This window comes from Schistocerca gregaria, chromosome X, assembly GCF_023897955.1.
Source record: "Schistocerca gregaria isolate iqSchGreg1 chromosome X, iqSchGreg1.2, whole genome shotgun sequence".
In the NCBI taxonomy this organism is placed as follows: domain Eukaryota; kingdom Metazoa; phylum Arthropoda; class Insecta; order Orthoptera; family Acrididae; genus Schistocerca; species Schistocerca gregaria.
In genome coordinates, this window is record NC_064931.1 from 832,485,465 (window position 1) to 832,508,351 (window position 22,887).

Genomic DNA, 22,887 nt, shown 5'->3' on the forward strand with positions numbered 1-22,887 from the left:
CCTTCACTTCAAGGTTTTGAATAATTCCTTATCTGTTCACAGCATTAAGACTCTGAGACAAATTAAACCCCATGTAACAGGTTTATGCTCTAATGGCTTACCAAGATGAAATATATGACACCAAGTTTCTTAAAAGACAGTACCACTTAAGACTGGGTAGGAGTCACTGTTTCAATTAAGATAGACCATACTGTAGCTGACGAAGGGAAGAGATTTCTCCACAAACATTTTTGGTATTATCTACAAAGAACATAAGACTTAGAAGTTAGAAAGAACCCTTCACCAGTCTGGATGCACCAGTCTGGATGCAAACCAAGAACTGATAGGGGACAGTTTCTGTAGTTCGCTTGATTTTGCTCCCCCCTCCCCCCATAGCATAGCCAAAGGAGGACAGTTCTTGGAGTCATAAGTACTGAAACATTCAAATGTAGCTTTAACTTGGGTCTTTTCACTTGGCAAGATATCCACGTTGATACTGCCTACTCGTGTAAAGGGATTTCTCCGCAGGCATCACCAAGCCACAGCAATTGTCACCTGGCTTGATGACTATTCCCTGGAGTCCCAGTGCCCCAAAAGGAGGGGCCTATTCCTCTGCATGTGCAGAGAGGTACCAGCTGAGATATCAATAATGCGATTCTTGTGTTGTCATGGGACTACCACAGAGCAGGTACCCCCATGTGGACTGACTAATATGGTTGATGCTGGGAAAGCTTCCCCACAATGCCCATACATTTGGAAAAGTGGTGGTGAAATGTGGATGTGGGGACCAAATACAAGTTTCAGATACTTTATGACAGCTGGCTGAATATAGACAATTTATTAATTTGCTAGGGGGCAACCTTCCATGTAATGCCCATAAATCTTTAAAACTGCACGCCAAAGGTGGATGTGGGCACCAAATGTAAGAGTTAGGATCTACATGGTACTTGGCTGCATTAGAACAATTTATTAATTTGCTACCGGTTTCAGTCAATGACCATCATCTGGCACATGAATCACCATTTTCAAACATAAATGACAACAAAACATCAATGTACGAAAGTGCATAAAGATATGTAATGCAAAAACATAACTTTCAAAAAATTGGCTACTGCAAGTCACATGTCAATCATGATTAACCATACAATTGCATTAACTGTCAATTTTATGAGAAATAATACAGAAAACCAATAATTTTTACACATAAGCAACCTTCTTCATGCACACGCTACAGGAAACTGGCCATATATATAGTCAGGACATGGCATGAGAAGCCACAAAACTTGTGGCCTCAAAGACAACATGAAGGGGGGAGGGAACCATATTTGATAATTAATGTTTGTGATTTTGGTACATTTTTTACTTATAATTGTACTGTAATTATGATTATTTTTCTTATCATAAAATTATGATTTAACAAGACTGACATGTGACTTGTAGTAACCAATTTATAAGTTATGTTTTTGTATTTCACATCTTTATGAGGTTTTTTGTGTTAGGCTTTTGTTGCCATTTCTGTTTTATAATGTTCATTCAAACTCCAGATGATTATCGTTGAGCAAAAGTGGCAGCAAATTAATAAAAAAAAGGATTAGCTGTAATATATGTCTTATAGGAAATCCTGCTTGCCAAAAACGAATATGTTCCCAGACCTAGTCTGAGAAAAGGTATAGTCGGAAAGTAAGATTGCAGGACAGAGGGAGAAGTACTGCAATGGATTGGGGTCCCATTCTCGCCATACGCGTACTTATGAAAGAGTTGTGAGTCCCAGGACCGGAGGGGGGATTTACGGCAATTGCAGCCATTACCCAATAGTTGTGATTTGTTTTCGCAGTATACTTTGTTTTTCTATGTAGCCTGGTTACACAACAGAATGTCTGAAGCTACCAGCGGCAGTTGGCAGGGGAGTGATAAGGCTATAACAGTCCTTCCTTTACCTATCTCTCTTTCCTCCCTAAGGAACAAACTAATAGTTATGAAAGTATACAATGCATTTTTGTCATCACTATGCAATATTCCAAGTTTCTTAGTTTAGTGCTTCTTTAATACATTTCTCTCCATACCTCTCACTCTTTTTCCATTTCTAACGCCTTTACAAAGTTTCATATAATTTTATTGAATCCTTAGCTCTCCACACAATCATGTTTCTTTATGTTGTAGGTGCAATTATTACAGCATTATTCAAATCTTTGCAATCTATCCATATTTTTGTTAGGCTTTCTGTTTCACACCAACACAATCCCATTAGCAAGTCTTATATTCTTATTCACTGTAACATAATTCTTTACCACTTTCTATGCTTGTCTTCTTCAGATTCAATGAAACTTGAATCTCCTCTTGTTCTGAGTTATTGGAGGTTGCCTGTTAGATTGTTGTCATAACTACATTTTTAGTGAATGAAACTTCGATTAATAATTTCTGATAGTTTTCTATAGCATTCCTATCTGCTCCTGCACTCACTGTTCATTTTTCTCACGATCAATCAATTCTTCATAAAGCATTACATTTTATCCAGCATGTCCTCTTACATTTTTACTGTTATGTTACCTCTCATAATTTAGCATTAGCTGTGGCCCAACTTCTTGTTGATTTCTTTCTTTGCCATATCTTCCATATTTCTCTGTCACAACGATTAGTACATGAAGCTCCCAACAGAGTTGGGTAGCACACAGACAACTTGTTCTTTATTGTACACTCAATACATGAAGAAAAGTGGTCTTACCTAAATATTAAACTTTTTCATAGCTTCCTTGAACACCTCCTAATATGGGCAGTTAGACTTGCAAAATATCACATTAGAGAATGCTCCTAAACTTTTTATACAATCTATCTTCCCTTCTTGATGAAAGGTAAAATATATTCCCTCTCTCAGGTTGCTGGGAAATTTCAGTCACTGCATTAACAGCTACAGGTTATGATGATGTTAACAGTGATATATAGGGTTTTCCATATTATTCAGAGGCGCTTAAAGATTTAGTGGGCAGTTTACAGCTAAAAACAGACAAGATACCAATTTATTACACAGCTGCAAAGGCAGACACATCTGTGTTATTGTTATTTAAGTTGAAATTGTTGTAGTGATTGTCACACTTCTTGGCTCTTGTTTCTGCAGCAAGGAATAAAAGAAACATCTCCACTGTATGTTGTCTGTTTGACATTCTAGAAGATAATTGATTAATATCATCACAATAACATGGCGATAAAGGATGATAGTAAAATAACGCTTGCCTGTACAAGAAAGTCCTAAACAATGCCAAGCAACTCCCCCCCCCCCCCCCCTTCTTGAAGTGGAGCCAATTAAGTAACTTTCCGCTGCACTGCAGTAACAAACGGACAGCATGCAGATTGTATATTATATAAAATTAGTGTAAGATTCTTTTCTTTTACAATTACTAGTTATTAAATAAATAAATGCAAACAATGAAAGTGACGGACCAATCTCAGTGTCTCTCTGAAATGCTTTATCAGAATGAAAACAAGGTTATCACACACCACAAAGCATGCAAAGCTAAATTCTCCTCTACCTTTCTCAGTGAAGTAATTATACTGAAGCGAAGGCTGGAAAGGTTCTACAATTTCATCTGGAAAAGAAGATATTTACAAAGTTAATTGCACACAGAAGATTAAAAAGCTCGATATGTTCCACGACTTAAATATGGACAATGACCTCAATAAATGCTTCATAGTACAGTACCCAAAACCAAGAAAGCATTGCTACTATATACAGCCAAACACTATAAACAGGTGGGTACATTAAGGCATCATAAAGCTGTAAGCCATTTGGAACTGCTTAAGACCTGAAGCATATTAATTAGACAGTTTAATATTTCACTAACTGCAAACCACATATAGCCCACAAAATAATGGTATCTCTAACACCAACTATTTTCATTTGTCTGTACATGCCTCAGATTTTGAACAGATAATGAGAATAATATTTATTTAAATACTCACAGTTGCTCTGATTGCACAGATCTTACCATTTATGTTAAGGCTGGACATATCTGGCGGTGGTGGCAGATCTGGTGAAACTGTTACAGCCTGTCGCACTTGTCCTACGGCTGTCAGGAGCTGAAAACACAACACAAAAAAATATATATATGCATGTAGGATGAAATTGTTAGTAAAGTGGTGGAGACTATTCTTCACATAATTCCACAATGTGTTCAGTAAAATTTGCATAGCTGTAACAGTCGTCTAGAGGAGTCATACACAAAGTTTCATATATCGATTGTACAAAGAATGTCTAAATTATCTGTAAAGCATAAAAGGAAAATTAGTAAAACACCTGCAAAGCGGTTTAGTAAAATTTGAATAATACATTAAGTCGCTACTGAATTAAATTTAGATCACTATCATGCACAGTAACAACCTCCAAAGAAATTATTCTGGAGTGAGAAATTTTAAAAGAACAACATGAAACTAAGGGATGTTCAGCCACTGGATCACAGACTGCTCTATAATGTTATGTTGGATGAGCTAATGTCATTTGACGTTCAGTTCATTCTACCTCTCTGACTTGGTCCAAACCTAATTCACGTGTCCGTGTACATGTTTGCAGGATCCACCTACATGACCTCCCTGAATAACAAAGCTCTTCTTCAGATTCAATGAAACTTGAATCTCCTCTTGTTCTGAGTTATTGGAGGTTGCCTGTTAGATTGTTGTCATAACTACATTTTTGGTGAATGAAACTTCGATTAATAATTTCTGATAGTTTTCTATAGCATTCCTATCTGCTCCTGCACTCACTGTTCATTTTTCTCACGATCAATCAATTCTTCATAAAGCATTACATTTTATCCAGCATGTCCTCTTACATTTTTACTGTTATGTTACCTCTCATAATTTGGTGAACACCATTTCCTCCCACCTGTGGGGCTGGCATGAGATTTGTCTTGCTTGGGTGGTCAACTTGATTGTCTGCAGTTTGTAGTTCACCACGTCTGGCTGCACATCTTCCCACTGAATATGATTCTTCTGTCTGTCAAACAGACAATGTGTTGTGAGATGGCACACTGAATCATGCCACCTTGGCTACTTTTGTCAGATTGTCATTACCTGTATCCCAGTGTGTCCCAATACCCAGCAGAATACCAGCTGTTTGCCTTGGATTTGCTTGCACTGTAAGGAATCCTGGATAGTCTGAATCCTCTCTTCTACAGATTGCAAGGAACTGAGGGAAGCAGAACAGATGAAAAACTTTCCACTACAATGGCTTCTCACCTACTTCAGATCTTTCAGGCTCCATATACCTCAGCATCATAACTTGTTAGTTGTCTTGGAGTGCATACTCTGAAGACCCCCATTAAGGAAAATTGCTGAACAACTGAGTATATTCCCTTTCTTAGAGTCATCCATACAGATGACAATAAAACGTTGACACAATTTTAAAACTGAAGAAGACCAGCTTTAAGAAATGAATCCTGGAGTACAAGATTTCTTACACTCTGACAATGTTAAAATCACTTTGAATCTTTGAGTACACGCAGGCAGCAGATTTTTTCATTGATGACTCATTATCATGAGGTCTGATACCTTCAGAAATACAAGACATTCTACAGCAGAGATCCCGAATGGCAGGGTTGCAAGTTGCCAATTCCCGAACGTCGACTGTTCATCACACTACACTGAATTTCTATGGCTGACACAGTACTAATATTTTCAGGGTTTGTCATGTACTGAGGCAGCACTGCAATATTCTGAATAATGGTTTGCCAGCCTCTCTGCACATAGAATCAAAACAGTGCTGTTCCAACAGGTCCCTGTAGATAGCCTGATACCATCATGGTGGACAGCATCTAGCATCTTCAAGTAGAAGGCTCTTGCAAATCAGTAAACAATGCTGCCTTTATGCAGTTGGGATCTTAAAAATGCTCTACAGAACTGCAGAAGACATAGCCAGTCACTGTCCCAAGCCTCAATGCTGAGGCATTTAAAATGTTAGACGATTTTATGCTCTTTGCCCTCAAGGCTTTCAGATGTGGTAGCCAAATTAATATTGTGTCAAACATTAGGCTCAGAAATTTTATACCACCCTTACTGACGGTCATCTGTAGTTGCACCTTTGTGGTTGTACAGTTGGATGAAGAGTAGAAATGGCAAAAGCACCCACAAACATTGGACTTTCAACAAGGTTTACAACTGTGGATGAGATGCTCTTGACAGCAATTAAAACAATGTTACACTTTGCACAGCTCCCTGGAAAATTAATTTCTCCCAAATGGGATTGCTAACATGGTAACTGTGTGTACATCTCATTCTTCTGACACACTACATACAGACATGTTGATTCCACCTGAATGCCTTGGCTGTCACAGGGATTGGTTACTTGCTTGCAAAGGTTGGGCAAATGCATGACCCTAACTGTTGCTCCGCCATTATCATTATATACTGCTGTCTTAAAGGTGGGTAGCAAAAAATCACACTTATGCCCTGCAATTAAGTTATTTGAAAGTAAATAGCTTTTGTAAGTGAAGCTCCTGATGAAATACTAAGTGTAGAAAATTTATCAATAAAGTAATTGATTAATGATAAATAATTGTGAAATAACTTTTGTAAGTGAAGCTCCTGTTGAAATACTAAGTGCAGAAGATTTATAAATTAAATAATTGGTTAATGATAAATAATTGCGACAAATCCCTTAGGATCACTAACGGTAGGCTACACCAGTGATTTAAGTTTTGATGAAATTTATTCATCCACTAAACACAATAAGTAGAATGGTAAACACAATAAGTAGAATGGTGGCCTTACAAAAAGTTTGCAGGTATAGTGTCAAATCAACAGACAACAACGGTATACACAGAGTAAAGTTTATGTATCTGCAGTTCACGTAGAGGTAGGTTCCCTCAGTCATCTATTCATTGCATATGTTCATAATACAAAGTCCCATAACACATTAACAATTCATAAACCAACAGCTAAACCATACAGTTAAAGCTCAATAATACATTAAACAAACTATAAGTTTCTTTAAGAACTAATAAAAAGTTTCAGACTAACAAATAACAATTATGAACAGCAGTGGAAATAATTCTAAGTCCCACACTGCTCACTGCCTGACACTCCCAGAAGTAAAGAGTTCCATCTGGCTGCCAGATTCTCTAATTTCAAGCTCATCACAGTGTTTACTAACAGAGGCATGTACATATGTTACTTTCTCGCCATCTACCAACAGATGCTCTCAGTATGGCTCAAGTGTGGCCATACACGCCATCATGAGCTCACCCACCAAACTGCAGCAACTTATATGTAATAAATACATGCTAACAGAAGCATATTTCTTCATCTGTCCTTTCCACCCATGGTTCATTCATAAACACATGTACTTAACGTTTATGACAAAAAAAAAAAAAAAAAAAAAAAAAAACATGTCAAAATGTAAGGATACAGATGAACATGGTTCCTTATGGAGCATTTTTTTATGCCCTTACTCATGATGGTTTCAGAATATGTATAAGCTGTTCCAATTTTAATTGGTTTGCATCTTTATTAATGGCCAACTGACTATTTAACCAACAAAAGAAATCAAGCTAAGACTTACACATACTGGGAAACAGGACAAGGTAATGGATAAATGTGCTGCTCCATGATGAGTGGATGTGTGGAGGGATCATTGTTCTGACAAATTTGCATAATTTGCTGTGATCAAATGTGCTATAATTCAGGCTGTGCATTAGTTAGCAATTATGACGATCAATGACAATAGCTGACTCCCACAGCTATCATCTGACACACTGGCTGTAATTATCACTCAATGCACTTACTAGTTATTAATTTTTTATTTCAATAATATGTATGTGGTATGCCAGGAGTAATTTTATTGTCTTGTTGTAGAACATACTTAGTAACTGGGAACCGTATACCAGTTTATGGTGCGAATGACCAGAAAACCCCCCTTCCCCCTTTCCAGTATTCTCCAATCAATACCCTCCTTGATCAGGGAACATATAATTCCAAAAACCCAGATTAATATTTCCACTTTAATTGTTTGAACTATGAACTTCATTTGGTGAAAGTAATTTCTGCTCAGCTACTGTTTTCTTACAACTTTAGAATGTGTGGTGATAATTTTATACATTTTATTTGACAATGTTATCTCCTACAGTAGCTGGTTCCACAGTAACTACAAGAAAAGGAATAACAACTCCAGCAGCCACCGGAGTAGTTGTATCACCTGCTGTTGTTGTTGTGCATGCCTACTGACTGATTACAACAACAACGACAACAACAGGAGCAGCAGCATTCTTGGCTGTTGCCTTCCTTCTATGATGCAAAATAAGACTGGTGCTCTCACATTCCCAACTGAGCAGAGCACACAGCTGTTTTCATGACAATGAATATCAATATCTCCCTGTAGGTTGCCTAACTAATGGCTTCCATGGGCGAAAAATTTGATTTTAAATAATTCACATGATTATTGACTGAACTTAAAAAATTGAAACTGTTGTCATAATATACTAATTAAGAGGTACAACCTAGCATTAAAAGTTTTAAGGCAGTAAGTCAAGTAAGTTAGAAACTGTGTGTATTTCTTGAGGCAGCATAAATCACAAAGTGCAAATTACCCAGACTCGATTCATCCAGTATTCAAGAATGAGAGCACTTGGCGACTTCTTACAAACTGTAGACCTAATTTCAAACTCAAATGAAATTTTTCCCACTGACACACCTCACAAAATGATAAAAGGGAAAAAAAAATTATCGCTTACTACTTTTTGCTGCCCATACAGTAAAACTTCAGCATGGAGCATAACATTTTAATTTATTACCTATTTACTACAAATCCATTCACAATAAATTTTGCAAATAGTATCCACATATACCACTGAATGTACCTGCAAAATTATATCATTTCATGGCACACATTTCATGAGATATGATGTCACAAACATTGTTATGTGTGAAAAACTAGATTTTGCTTACAACGGAGTGCAAATTACATGGACTATACATGTCCAGTGTTTGAAAATGAGAGTACATAGTAACTTACAACAAGCTTTACACATAATATATAACTTTTCTAAACTTTTTCTCACTTAAAAACTCAATGTCAAATATTAAACACATTAACTCATTTGCAAAGTAATCAGACACTTGAAGCTGATTTACACACGTGAGTTCAATTCCTTAAAGAATCAGGTACAGGGAGTTTACTGGAAGAGGACTAGTATACTGTTTTCTTGTCCTGGGTAGAAACAATATGGTAAGCATTGCTTTGCCAATAATCACCTTTGTATGAGCCAGTATATTTGCAGTTTGATGAAATTTGTACATTGTTTATTATAGTACACTTTAATCATTATTAGACACAGCAGTGTTGGGTGATGACAATGTGCGTGCAATTCCTCTGGGCAGTGAAGTCATTCCTCATTTGTGTCACCAAGCTCTGCAGTCTCTGGCATAGGTGATGTTTCTCTTGGGACTACCACAAATACACCAAAATTGTGTGGTAATCTACAATCAATGCATAAGTTAATTCACTGTCTGAATCAGCTCACCGGTTTCACATCAACACACTACAATTCAATGACTGGATCAGATGAAGTGCTTGTTGAAGTTCAGGTGTTCAATGCCAGGAAAACCGATTCTGTCTTGGAAAAAATTCATGTTGTGGTGTACATTAGTTTTCAGATGGTTACAATACTTCTAAAATAACATGAAACTTAAGCCTCACTTGGATTTACTGCACATTGTATGGTATGGCATGCAGTAAGATAAATCAAAGAGAGGGTGGGACTATTTGGATGCTACGCCTTACACAAGGGAGAAAATTCAAAATCGACCTGTGTGGTTCATCACACAGTTGTCAGTGGAACTGTTCAACCACCATGAGTACGAGACATCAAATGCCAAACATTATGTTTTTTTGAATGCTTCTCAGAAAATATTGAGAGAATAAATTTTAAGATAAGTCAAGACACATATAACTTCCTCCTACATACATTTAATGTAATGAGTCTGGTGGTAAAACGAGAGAAATTTGGGACATTTCCAAATAGAATAACTAAAGGTGCAATGTCTAAACTGAAACAGGATTAGCCTGACATTCAGCAACACATTAACAGTTTTGTTATGGCTGGCTCTCCAAAGGATCTCAATAATTCCTAGGGAATGGTATCTGTTCCAAAGCCTTTTCTAAGTCTTTCATTACTCTGTGAAAGTCTTCTTACACCACAAATCTCTGTATCATCTTCATCTACACCCTCTTCTCTTTCTATGATATTTTCTTACAGTCTGTTTCTCTTATATAGACCATCTTTCCTCCATCTTTCCCTCCTTTGCTTTGTCATATAAGCTCTTGGTATTCATACAGCCACTATTGTTTTCTCCAAATTCACCAATCTTTCCCCTACTCATGCATGTTTCCACATCCATTTTGAACCTTATGTCAATCTTATTTCTTAGATGTCTGTATTTTCTTTCACTTGGTTTATTTGGTATGTTTTTGTATTTTCTGCTTTCATCATTTAAATTCAGTATCTCGCATAATCCAAGAATTTCTTCAAAGCCTTGTCATTTTGCCTATGTGATCCTCCGCTGCCTTCACCATTTCATCTCTCAAAACTACCTATTCATCTTCTGTAGTATTCCTTTCCTTGTTTTAGCTCATCATTGCCCAGCATTTGCTTTGAAATTCTGTACACCTACTGGTTCTTTCAATTTAGCCAGGTCCCATACTTTCCTATGTTTTTGCAATTTCTTCGATTCTGTTATGCAATTCATAACCAATAAATTATGGCCAGATTTCACATCTACCTGTGTAATGTTTTGCAGTTTAAAACCTGGTTTCCAAATCTCTGTTCTAACATTATTTAATCCATCTTAAACCTTTCAGTGTCACCAGGTCTCTTCCATGTATACTGCCTTCTGTCATGATTCTTAAACCAAGTTTAGACACATACTGCACTGAAATTGTAGTGATTATCTAAAATATTATAACAGAATACTTTAAAAACTACAGCAGAAGAACCTTCTTTATTGAAGTTACTAAATCTAAAATAACTTTGTCTTGTAATAATAGCATAACACACGAATATCCCGACATTACAATGTCATTTTCCCAAAACATATTAAAGGTATAGAGCACAAAAATCTAAATGATGTTTTAATATTAACAAATGCAACATCAATTTCTACTACACAGATTTTTGTTCATATCCTGTAAGTCTCCTTTTCTAACAAAAGATTGTTAAAACATTGTTTGATGGGTAGGTGCCTGAGGTAATGAATAAATTGTCATATAGTGCATCTCATTGTTAATATTTACTTTATAGAGACCTGTACCATCCTCATACTCCAAGTGGTTAAGTTAGGATTCCAATAACACTACAGCACCTCATTGTGGAAACTGAAACATAGCCAGAGCTTACAGTTATAAAGGACTGATGGCAATCACCAGTTCCCAGATCAGAAACTTCAGGTTCATCAATCCTGCACACAGCCAACATTGTCTAAATACCCAGGGGAGTAACTAGCACATCACACCCTGCTTAACCACAAGCTAGGCATTAAAATTGTGACTGCTCTGGTATTGGGGAACTGACCAGCCAGGTTCACTGAAAAAGAATGACATACAATTTCCAGACTGCATTGGGTACCATGATGTGATGGACTGTTGCCTTCCTCCAACCTTTGAACTGACTTATACAGCCAGTTTTAGGGGAACCTACAGATTATGGGCATTCTGAATATGACTGCAACTCATCATGTTTCATATTAACACATCTTTGCAAAGGTGAAAGAAATGATATGTGACAGAAAAAAATCCTAGGACCATGTGTGCTACTACTATCAAGGATAATTTCTTGCAGTCTTTGTGGTAACTGCCCAGTATCAAGTTGGAAATGACAATGTCTTTGATTCTCCTAGTACAGGGAGATGTACCACCACCACCAAGAGGCAGTTGGGAGTACCTTCCAACTTTTTGTCTTACCTTTCCCGACTGCTTCTTACATGATAAATGGGATGTTTCTAACCCCTCATAGCAAATACAGTGAGATGGATTTGAACACTTTGGCTCAATAATGTAGACTACCTGTCATGGATATAAAATAATGAGACTTGCAATGACAAGGAAGGGAATTTGAAGATTTACTGGGCCAACCAATTGCCCCAAGAAGATTCATGTGGCTGCCTGCTCTCTCATTTGTCTTCTGACTTCCATCCACTGACTGGTTGTTAGCACCATTTGATGATCTGATGTCCATGTTCAACAGAAGAACTATAAAAGACGACTTGCTAGAAAACTTTCTCTGCATGATAATGAATTTCTCTTACTGGGGTCTTTCAGTAACAAAGCTTGTTTCCTCTTCATAACAATACAAATACCAACGACGCTGCTGTTGGCATAGGTTTAACCTTGTTCTAAAACTAGCTACACTTTCCTGAAACTTTCAAACTTATTATTCTTTAAATAACATTCTATGGATATATACATTCCACTTTTTCTTGTTAAATCTATCTTCCATCTTAAAATGTGATGATGGAGCAGTCTTTCAACAAATTTCACTTTTTCTAAATCTTTCCTATCTACTACTCCAGTCAATAATTTAGATTCACAAATTGTTGAATCAACTGTGCGTCAGTTCTCATATCTGCGAACTATACAAAATTACACTCTTGCAAAAGAAATGTATCAGTGCTACAGAAAAGTGAAATTAGGATTTACCAATTTTTACGTGTTAGCCACATTTTGACATAAAAAATAGATCATCTGCTTTTTACAAAAATGTTGATATCTGAAACTGTTACAATAGTTACCGCTCTGTTAGATTCTCGCCACCTTGCAACAGCAATAGAATCCTGAGTATTCATGGCAACTGCTTTTGCACCATGTACCATGGGTGGCAGACCTGTAGATTAAAAACACACTTTGAAGTTATTTTGGTATATTTCAATATTTTCTTTAAACTATCAAGATTTCCACTTAATGAACAGTCAAAAGCAAATGAAGTTGAAGAGATGGGTGGGGGTGGAGGGATGTGTGTTCACACTCATAAGAGTTCTCAGAATTACAGGTCTTACCTATCAAGTAATGGTAGACCATAAATTCAAGCAGAATACCAAAAGGCAAGGAACCATGTGAGAACAACAACTGGACAGGGATTATAAGGAGAGGAGAGTGAAAGCTTTGCCAGCAGTAGAAGTGTCACGAGTCACAGTGTTTACTCCCTTTGCAATGCAAAGCAGAGATAAGGGAAATATTTATGCTTCTTGCAGGTCACCTGTTAAAATTACGTTTGATATACAAAATTCATGAATGCTTAAATCAGAGCTGATGTGGCCTTGGAAATTGTTGGATCGGCATAATAAGAAAGTGTGTGCCAAAAATAATTTTATGAACTGGTTCCTTACACCAAACAAGAAAAAAGTTCATATAAACAAATGTCCAACAATCCTTCATTTTCTAGCTATTAATGGAAGTTTACAATTTAGGTGATATGAGCACATCAACATATAAACTCATAATAGGTTTACATGACATGAAGAGTTTGAGCATCCAGGTGGCGAGCTGCATAGACCAATTCTACAGATGATGTTGCTATGGGTAGCCCTCTGTTTGCCTTAGAAGCTAACCTTTTTATGGAAGACTTCAAGGACAAAGCACTTCAGTGGGTGTTTTTGGAGGTGTACAGACAACACCTTTATGGTATTGCCGCATGAAGCAGCAATGCTTCCTTCCTTTTTAGAATATCTAAATGCACCCTATCCAAACAGTCATTTCTCCATGGAAATGAGAATGGAGACCTCTCACTTCCAGATGTCATGGTTTGTACAAGAGAAGATGGCTCCTTGGGCCACAGTGTTTTTTGAAAACTAAAACACACCAGTCTGTATTTGCAAGTGATGACCTCTTATAACCCACCCCAATGCAGCTGTGTATTATGGACATTTTCCATAGAGCTCAGGATATCTCAGATCAAGAGGCTTTTAGCAGAGTTTAGCTATATATAACCTATGTTTCTTCAAAATCGGTATACCAACAAGCAAATTCATCATACTTTTCAACAAGCAGATGCTGAACCTCACGAGCAGCCAAAAGAAATGGAAAACTTCACTATGATGATTTTCCTCCCTTATAGTGACTGCATGTCCTTCAAGACTGGCATACTCTTCAGGAAACACCAAGTAAAAAGTGTTTTCAGTCTTATGGCACAAGTGCAAATGGCACTGCGTTCCAAAAAGATGACCCAGTTCTAAGGAGACCAGGAATATATATGATTCTGTGTGTGTGTGCAATATCTTACATTGGTTGGACATGTCACACTGTTAAACATAGAAACAATGAACACAGATGTTAAATAAGACTAGGTTGGCGAGCTAAATTTGTTGTTGCTGAAACTGTATTAATATGGGACACGACATCAATTATGAAGAGACCAAGATGATCTTGTCCACTTCCACACCCTGGGACTCAGTCATTAATGAACCAAATGACAATCACATAGTGTACAACTTAATTAATTGAGAGACAGACTTTCAGCTTAGTGAATTGGATTGACAGTACTAAGGCATTATCAGCCACAGACAAATTCAATAAGATAACACCAATACAGAATCAAAGCCAGGACAGCTAAGCTGGGCACCAACGCACATGCTGAGGTAAGCAGCTTGTGGTCAGGCTTTCCAGCACAGAGCGTATGGAATCCATGGCTTGTTCTTCTAGCAAGGTGCCCTGGACAATGTCTCCTGAAATGATGTTACAGCCATGCCTCCTGGTGCCTGCGTTTTTTTTGTGGAACAGTATATAAGTTGGTGAGCCACAACGGACTGATACGGTTCCATCTGAAGACGATGAGCAGCTGCCTCACAAAAATATTGCAGAAATATTGTGCTGTTAGGCAACTTACTTCCTGTCACATAGTGCATTGGGAGCAGGTGTAAATAAATAAGTGCTTTTGGAGATGGGGACAAGAAAACCCAAAAGGTCATCTTTGAATGTGAAAATTGACTGTAGGAAAAGAATTCCGCAACAATGATTATGTGCAGTGCAGTCAGAAGGAAGACTTCAGGCTTAATCTGCAGGAACTTTAGCCTGCAGGTATTTATAATTATGAATTTATGATTTTAGGTAAGTATAGCTGCTAACTGAACTTTATCATCTTTTGTGCGTGTTCTTCAGTGAATTATTTACAAGCATTTGCCAAAATAATTGAGTATCAATTAGGTATTATACTAGCAATGGAGAAAATTGTAGGAGTGTTTATCAAGAGGCTATACATGTTTGTAAGTAACTGAACTGGTGAGTTGGAAAAGGGGTCACCTCTCAGAAAGTTAATTTTTCAGTAGACACAAAAAAATTGTTCTGCTACACAACACATATAAGCATGGTGTTGTGGAGTTGGCATGTAGCAACTTGCCACAAAGTGATAAAATACATACTGTTACAACATAATTTAGCCATTGACTGTGGTCAGTAATTGAGTTTGAATGTGCTCAAGATGAGCCATTTTTGAACCTGATGATGTTGATGAGGCAACTGGCATTCCATTTGCACAGGAAAGATGGTGTTATGCAAGTTTGTATCATCATATTGATTACAGTAATAAATAGAGTGTTTTATGAGCATACAGGTTTATTCATAATGTAATCAAAATATGACCAGCAATAAAAAGAGTGTTTTATGAGCATACAGGTTTATTCATAATGTAACCAAAATATGACCACAAGACAAATACAGCAAAGCAGACAATGGTGGGTATGCTTCATCTATATCTTGTCCATAATTTGCAGGCCAATGGCAGCTACTGGTGAAAAACAGTTTTTATTCATTAGGTATGTATTGTAGAATTTTCTTTACATCATCTAGGTTGTTCTTTTTTATTGGAACAGGTCCACTGGAGCCCTTCTCTAACTCAATAATCTTCTAACAAGCACTTCTGTTGATGGGACATGACCCCTGTTATACCATATGATTTGTATAGATCTATATATCAGTTATCTCTGGTAAACATTACTGGAAAAAAGCAGACATGACCAATTTTTGCTACTCATTGATTCAACTGCAAAACGTTTCTGGACCATAACATTTTTTTCTGTTCGAGCTTATACTATCTAAAACTTACAAAAAAAAATTGTTATTTGCATGGGCCATGCAATCTGCAAGAATAATGGCATAGTTGTGAGTTTCTTTCATTTTGTGTACAATATTAGTCGCCATCTTCATGAGTTCTGAGCAGTGACCATATGTTCACTAGCAGCATAAATTCCAACCAGGAAACACGCTATCAATCAATCACGATAATAAAACCTCTGATATTACACACAGGGCATGAAATGATGTCATTTGAACCTTCAGAGGGGACCAGAGACCTTAATATCTAAATAAACTAAAGAACTCATAGTCTGGGTCATATTTTTATTTGTTATTACAAGTTTCAACTTTACAGCTACCATCAGATCTTAAAAACAGCAGCCACACTCACAGGCTGTATTGTCATGAACTCAATAGACAGATTGGCAAGATGCATGATACCTAAATGCCAGATAAAAGACACAAATCTTGATGCCCAGCTTAATAAACTAATGAAATGAAAAGATGTACAAAGTTGACCCAATGTGGCATAAAATACTTACTTCCTTGAACAGCGACAGAAGCACGATTAACACGGTCCACAAACTGGGGGTCTTCTGAGTTATCACTCTCCTGTTTGGCCACCATAAGTACACGGTTTGCAAGTCGTGCGATGCTCGATGTGTTGTCAACCATCTTCTGGCGTTGATTTGTGTGAATTGCATCCTCACAAAGAACTGTGTGTTTCTGTATTTGCTCCTCTGCAATACAGTAAGATTAGTTTTTACCAAGGGGAAGCAACTCTGTCTCACAATTTTACAGATGTGTATTATCTGTACATCACATATTAGTGAGGATTCGGATGAACATTAGTGAGAGTTCACATTCTTTTACGGTGTGTTGCATGCCAAACAAGTATAACAGTTCATTTAACAATCTTTACCTCAATAAAGTCTATAAAATGGATAACATTAAAAAAGTAGTTGTAACTAAGACAAAAGTCAAATACAACCACACGAACTGGGTGCTTCATAGCATCACAGCAAATGACAGTCAAAAACATCAACAGGGTATTTAGGCTTCACTAAGTACACGAAAGAAACAGACACTGGTGGTTCAGACAATAATCTATTGACAAGAGCAATGAAGTAATTGATATGGACATGCAATAGTATTAATTCATCGCTGTCTGTGGACCCTTATCAAGAAGGAGAACCCTCAGGAATGTGGAATAAGTTAAAGTATAGATCAACAAAAGACAAGCAAATAATGGAAACGCATTTGTATAAATTATCACTACACTGCTTAATGTTATTCATGCTTATGCAAACTAAATTTAATCAAATTAGGAAAAAAAGCTTCTGTTTATCTTCTATTAACGTTCTTGATTACATTGGTATTTTGTAAGAAAATAGTTACCTACATCATCAAATACTAAGTCCTGTTTACAGCACATTATTACTAGGCACACAGCTTCACAAATGAGACTGCTTCTTGCTATGTTGCTAACAGAACTTTTCAATCCTTGCCTCTAGATATTCAGATGCTTTTTCGAAGAGCAGTTATTGATACTTTTAATTTTCTTTTGAAGTGGCCAGGATTCTGAATATCTTGCTTCATGTTAGATGGGAGCTCATTGAATACCTTTGCATTGGGGCAGAGTCTCCACTCTGATCCCTATACAAGGACACAAAGTCTCTGTGAAAACTATTTGTACATCATGTGTTGTAATTCTGTAGCTCACATTACAGCTGAACTGATCCTTATCATCAGCAACAGAACCATGAAGTAGTGAATTATTGGGAAGAGAGAGTAAGAATTCCAAGATTCTTAAAAAGGCATCTGCAAGATGTGTGACTGTCTACTTTACACAATACTTGTACTGATCACTTCTGCTGATACCAAGGACTACGTTAGCTGTGAATTGTAGGCCTATTCAACCACCATCTCAGCTGTCTGGTAAGGTTGAGTTTTGACTTTTGATTAGTATGCTTGTGTTTTTCAGCTGTCATTTAAAGTCACTGGAAGATCATTTATGAAGGCTAAGAACACAAGTGGAGCCATTATCAATTCTTGTAGGATCGCCCCATGTTGTGTTTCCTATTCTGAGGTTATCTCCACATCTGTGACACAATTCTGTCAATGACACACTTTGCTTTCTGTTATTTTTGTTTCATATTGTTTTTAAGCACAATATGAAGTATAGTATAAATAACAACATCCTTAATTTACAAACAAACATTAAAATTTTTAATACAATCATGTCGTCTGTTGTCGTCACGAAATGATCAAAAGTTCTGCTTTCTGTTACGAAGGGAAGACTCCATCCATGCAAAATATATGTCACTAATGCCATAACACTATCGAATGCCAGGTGCTGTAGAATTTTGTGATTCATACAATCACTCACTTCCGCAAGGTTGTAGCTCCGCCAGAACTTCGTTAGTGAGGTCTTGTATTGCTTTTGCCAAAGAGAACCACTTACAAAAGTCAAACTGAGATGTAATTAACAAGTGCTGCATAGTTAAATGAGTCAATATTCTATCACAAATGCCTTTTGAAAAACTATAAGGGATGAAATAGGACTCTAATAAGAAGTAGTTTGTTATCTCTAGATGTCACTATAGCATATTTATGTCTGCCAGAAAATAAGTACTCTACAGACTATAACAAACTGCAAGCTGTTGTATAAACAGACAGTAAAAGAAATAAAAACAGCATTGTACTTTCATTATTCTAAAGTTTCCTCATACATGCAAAAAACCATGGGAAATGCAGAGATGTAAGTAAGTGGGTTCTCCAAAAATAAATGAACAAAATGCAATGTGTTGCTCAAAGAGTCTGTCATGTCTCTCTATATTCTTTAGCAAATGAAATATTACATTTCCTCAAACAGTACAGCTTTCATAATAAATTCCTGGAGTGTCAGTAGCAACTTAGAATATAGCTGAGGTGTTGACTGGCAGACAGGCACATAAAACAATACTAAACTTATAGTTAACTTTTAGAACAATGTCCTTCCTCACTTCATGGCATCCCTACCAATATTTTTTCCACATCTTAGAAATGGTATTCTGCTGCCCGTAAATATTTCTATGAAATATCCTTGCCTATTCTTATGCTACACCTACTTCGAAGCCCTTACCATATGAGTAGCATCTATGTTCGGCAAAACTTTAATCAATTTTTTTTTTTTACAGAATTCACATCTATTTTTGTCGAAATTTGCATCTATATTCTTTGTAAATGATTAGATGCACAAATTTCAACAGTTGTCATGCTACACAGTGAAGACAAACAGATTATTAGTTCTTTGAAATGGCCTGTTAAAAAATGGGCTGATTGAGAACTTTTTAACTGGAATGTTTGCGTTCCCAAATACTTCAACACCTTTTTCTTCCATAATGTCCTACATTTTCTTCGTTTGGCTGAATTTAAGCTTTCAAAAATGATTGATCTGTTGAAAAGCACCATTTTCACACCAGTTAAGTGAATTTGTCTCCAAATAAGGTGTTTCTGGACATTATTTGTCTTTTCCCACCCAATTTGGAGATAAAAAAAAATCTGCAGACCACTAATTTTGACCTTTTGTGGGCATTCATGGACCTATGATACATGCTTCACAACACTACAGATAGAACTGACAAGTCACTTAGAGTAGTAGTAGATCTGAGCATACAGCAACTCGTATTTAACGTTAGCGGAAGAATTTCAGTGCCATCGAAAAATGTTACACGTTTTGTTTTCCAATCGCTATACCGCAGAGGGCAGGTGCTGTAGGCTACTGTCATAGACGGTCATGAGTGTAAACAGACAAGAAGTTTGACCACCACAGGGGAAGGAGCAGTGCGGGGAAACAAACCCCACCTCTTTTTTGTTGGGCAGCAGCCTACAGTAGAACTGACACATTGTCACACAGATCGCCGATCGCTTCTGGTGTTGTAATGGAAATCCGTGGCAGACGACAATTAGTCGCTTCACTTATTTCAAAATAAGAAAAGAAAATGAGCAGTGCACAACACAAAGTATTCAGGGACAGCTACCGTGAAATTGTTTGTTGAAATCAGCAGAGTACTACTAAATTGTCCTCATTATACTACCTTTTGAGCTTTAGCTAAAAAACAAACATACGTGCATCTTTCTTATAAAATGCTAGGACCCATGACTAAGTACTACATTGCATTGCACGATGTGTATCTTAGACTATTCAACTGTCCACAACTGGCATGACACCAGATCACTGAGAGCACTGACACATCACTGTGTTCATACATTTTATTTTGCAAGGTGGTTTCCAAATTTGGCTTCACCAGATGGTGTACAATGCCAGTAACTGCCTACATTTTTGATGTTGTATTCAGAAAATAAAACTATTTCAAACTATCTTTGATGACCAGGTGATTTGGACACAATTCACTATGAAACAGTGTCTAATAAGTTATTTTGCACTTTCACATTTTGAGGCACAGTTCACACTTACTTCGCATCTACCACAAAATGCGAATTTTTCCGGCCTCTAGGTATGAGACATAGCCATGTGAGACATCCATTACAACCATACAGAAAATCAATTCCAGTATTATAACAAACACATCCTTCCTACCTGATTGGAGGCAGGGCCAAGTGTGAAAGCACTCACATCATATAATGACTACTGACTCTGCTGCAATTTCTGCACAGGCACGTGGGAATGATCAATGATCAGCTGCCCACCAGAACGAATGGCAGCTGCCAAAGTGTGTCCCATAGTACTACATGCTCAACTTCAGTGGCTGCTTCTCAACTTGTACTATCTGGATATCACCAATTTCCCACCACCAGCTGCTCTGAATTGCACAGATGGAACTCTCCTTCGATATCCCAATCCCAATGGTCTCAGCCTTTGCAAGCCTCTATACCACACCCACCTCCAGCCATGTCCACATGCCTCGGCAACCTCCTCCTCTAGCACTTCACTCTTGTGCCATCCATCTAACCCTACTCAGTTTTCTTTGTGCTCTTTGTCAATTCTATTCACCTTCTCTGATCACATGCCTCTTACTTTTTATGTGTAGCTCACACAACTTTACCTACCTGCATTAGGGAAAGCTTGTTCCATTCCTTTTCTGCTTCTCCCTCCCTTTACCTCCCCATCTCTTTCTTCCTCTCATCAGTCCTCGATTCAATCTTCCCACACTACCACTTTCTAGCTCTGATATTGTGGTAACGCTGGTTCATGTCATATCAACTGCTGTCGAGCTTGGCTAGCACATCAACGAGTGACCATCCAATTCTGATGAGCACTGTTGGCCAATGGGGTGCATTCAGCCCTTGTGTGATCAGTTGAGGAGCTACTTGACTGGGAAGTAGTGGCTCCGTTAATGAAAGCTGACAACAGCTGACAGAGCAGTGTGCAGACCACGTGTCCCTCCAAATTCGCATTCAATGACGCCTATTGTCTGAGGATGAAACAGCAGTCAGTCAGTCGGTTGGTACAACTGAGCCTTCAGAGACTTCATTGGATGGAGTTAGCTGTGAGGAAAGACAGTGTCCTAAAGCTTAACTGTGACTTTAATCTCCTTCTACGTGCCTGTTTACCACTCAACGCCACAATTATATGGTGAAAGGTTATCTTCACTTATTCCATTGTGTGGATTCCATCCACAACTTTCCAGTATTGCTTCGGCCAAAAAATAATAATCATGATATATTTCTGGTGTGCTGATAGCATTACTGACTACTTGCCTTTGAAGACTGACAAAATAAAGTACATTGAGAAGTGATGTATTGTGCAGCACGAGCTGCATGTAATGTGAGTATGAAATAACTAGTTTACAGAAATGGAATTTAATGAATGTTACAAGTAAAGATAATCCCTACCTTATACGAGGGCAAGATGAAAAGTTTTTGGCTCAGTAGTGAAAGACTGTGTCATTTAAATACTGTATTTACTCGAATCTAAGCCGCACTCAAATCTAAGCCGCACCTGAAAAATGAGGCTCGAAATAAAGGGAAAAAAAAAAAAAAAAAATTCCCGAATCTAAGCTGCACCTGAAATTTGAGACTCTAAATTCAAGGGGAGAAAAAAGTTTTAGGCCGCACCTCCAAATTGAAACAAAGTTGGTCCATTGTAATATGAGACACAATGTAGGTCGAATGAATGACGATACAGCTACAGTAGTTTGGTTCGAGTCGTAAGCTTAGCAGTTATGCTTTACCAGGTAGCCATTGCTATGCGTCAGGCGCTCCATCCATATTAATACGGGTACCCTTCCTTTTTCACGTGCTTCGTCTGGTTTGAATTGATTGCTTATTTTGCTTTGATCTGAGAAGTGCCGTTTTCTTTGTTATAGGTGTTTACGTCACTCTAAGCTGAAAATGCATTACTGTACTGTGTTTGCTGCATTCTGATAGTGCGTGTTTACGGCCTGTCGCCGCTTGCGACATGCTTGCTTTTGTGCGCTGCGCGTTACTGCCGCTTACAATTAAAAAACAATGGCAAGAGACTGCTATTTGTTGTTACTTACACTGCTGCTTTCTTTGCTAATAATCAACAAGAACCAAATAATAGACTGCGTATGATAGAACATGTTCTGAACGAGAGTTAGGCGAAAATTTTTCTACGTTTGAAAATCTTTGCGGCCGCTTCTTTAGCACATCAAATTCTGCACAAAAATTGGTCATCTTAGATTTAAAAATCTAGTCAGTTGCCGTGCTTCATTTCTGACTGTATCACTATTAGGCATAAGAATAATATGAATATAAACATGACATGATACGTATATTCTTCCGCGTTTACTGTTGTCTCACTATAGTTTCGTAGTTTATCAGGCAGACAGCATTTAAATGAGATAGCAGCAAACACGAAAGAATACATGGCAAAATGTTTATATTCGTATTATTCTTACGGT

General features: G+C 37.4%; 1 protein-coding gene across 2 annotated transcripts in view; it reads right to left on the reverse strand.

Moving 5' to 3' along the window:
- Positions 1–22,887, reverse strand: part of LOC126299339 (vinculin) — a gene marked incomplete in the record, with an annotated part of 267,846 nt that overhangs the window by 80,643 nt on the left and 164,316 nt on the right. For both annotated transcript variants that reach the window (XM_049991172.1, XM_049991173.1), the window contains 4 exon segments: positions 3,504–3,560; positions 3,960–4,050; positions 12,745–12,836; positions 16,561–16,758. In XM_049991172.1, coding sequence (XP_049847129.1) covers positions 3,504–3,560; positions 3,960–4,050; positions 12,745–12,836; positions 16,561–16,758 — 438 coding nt within the window.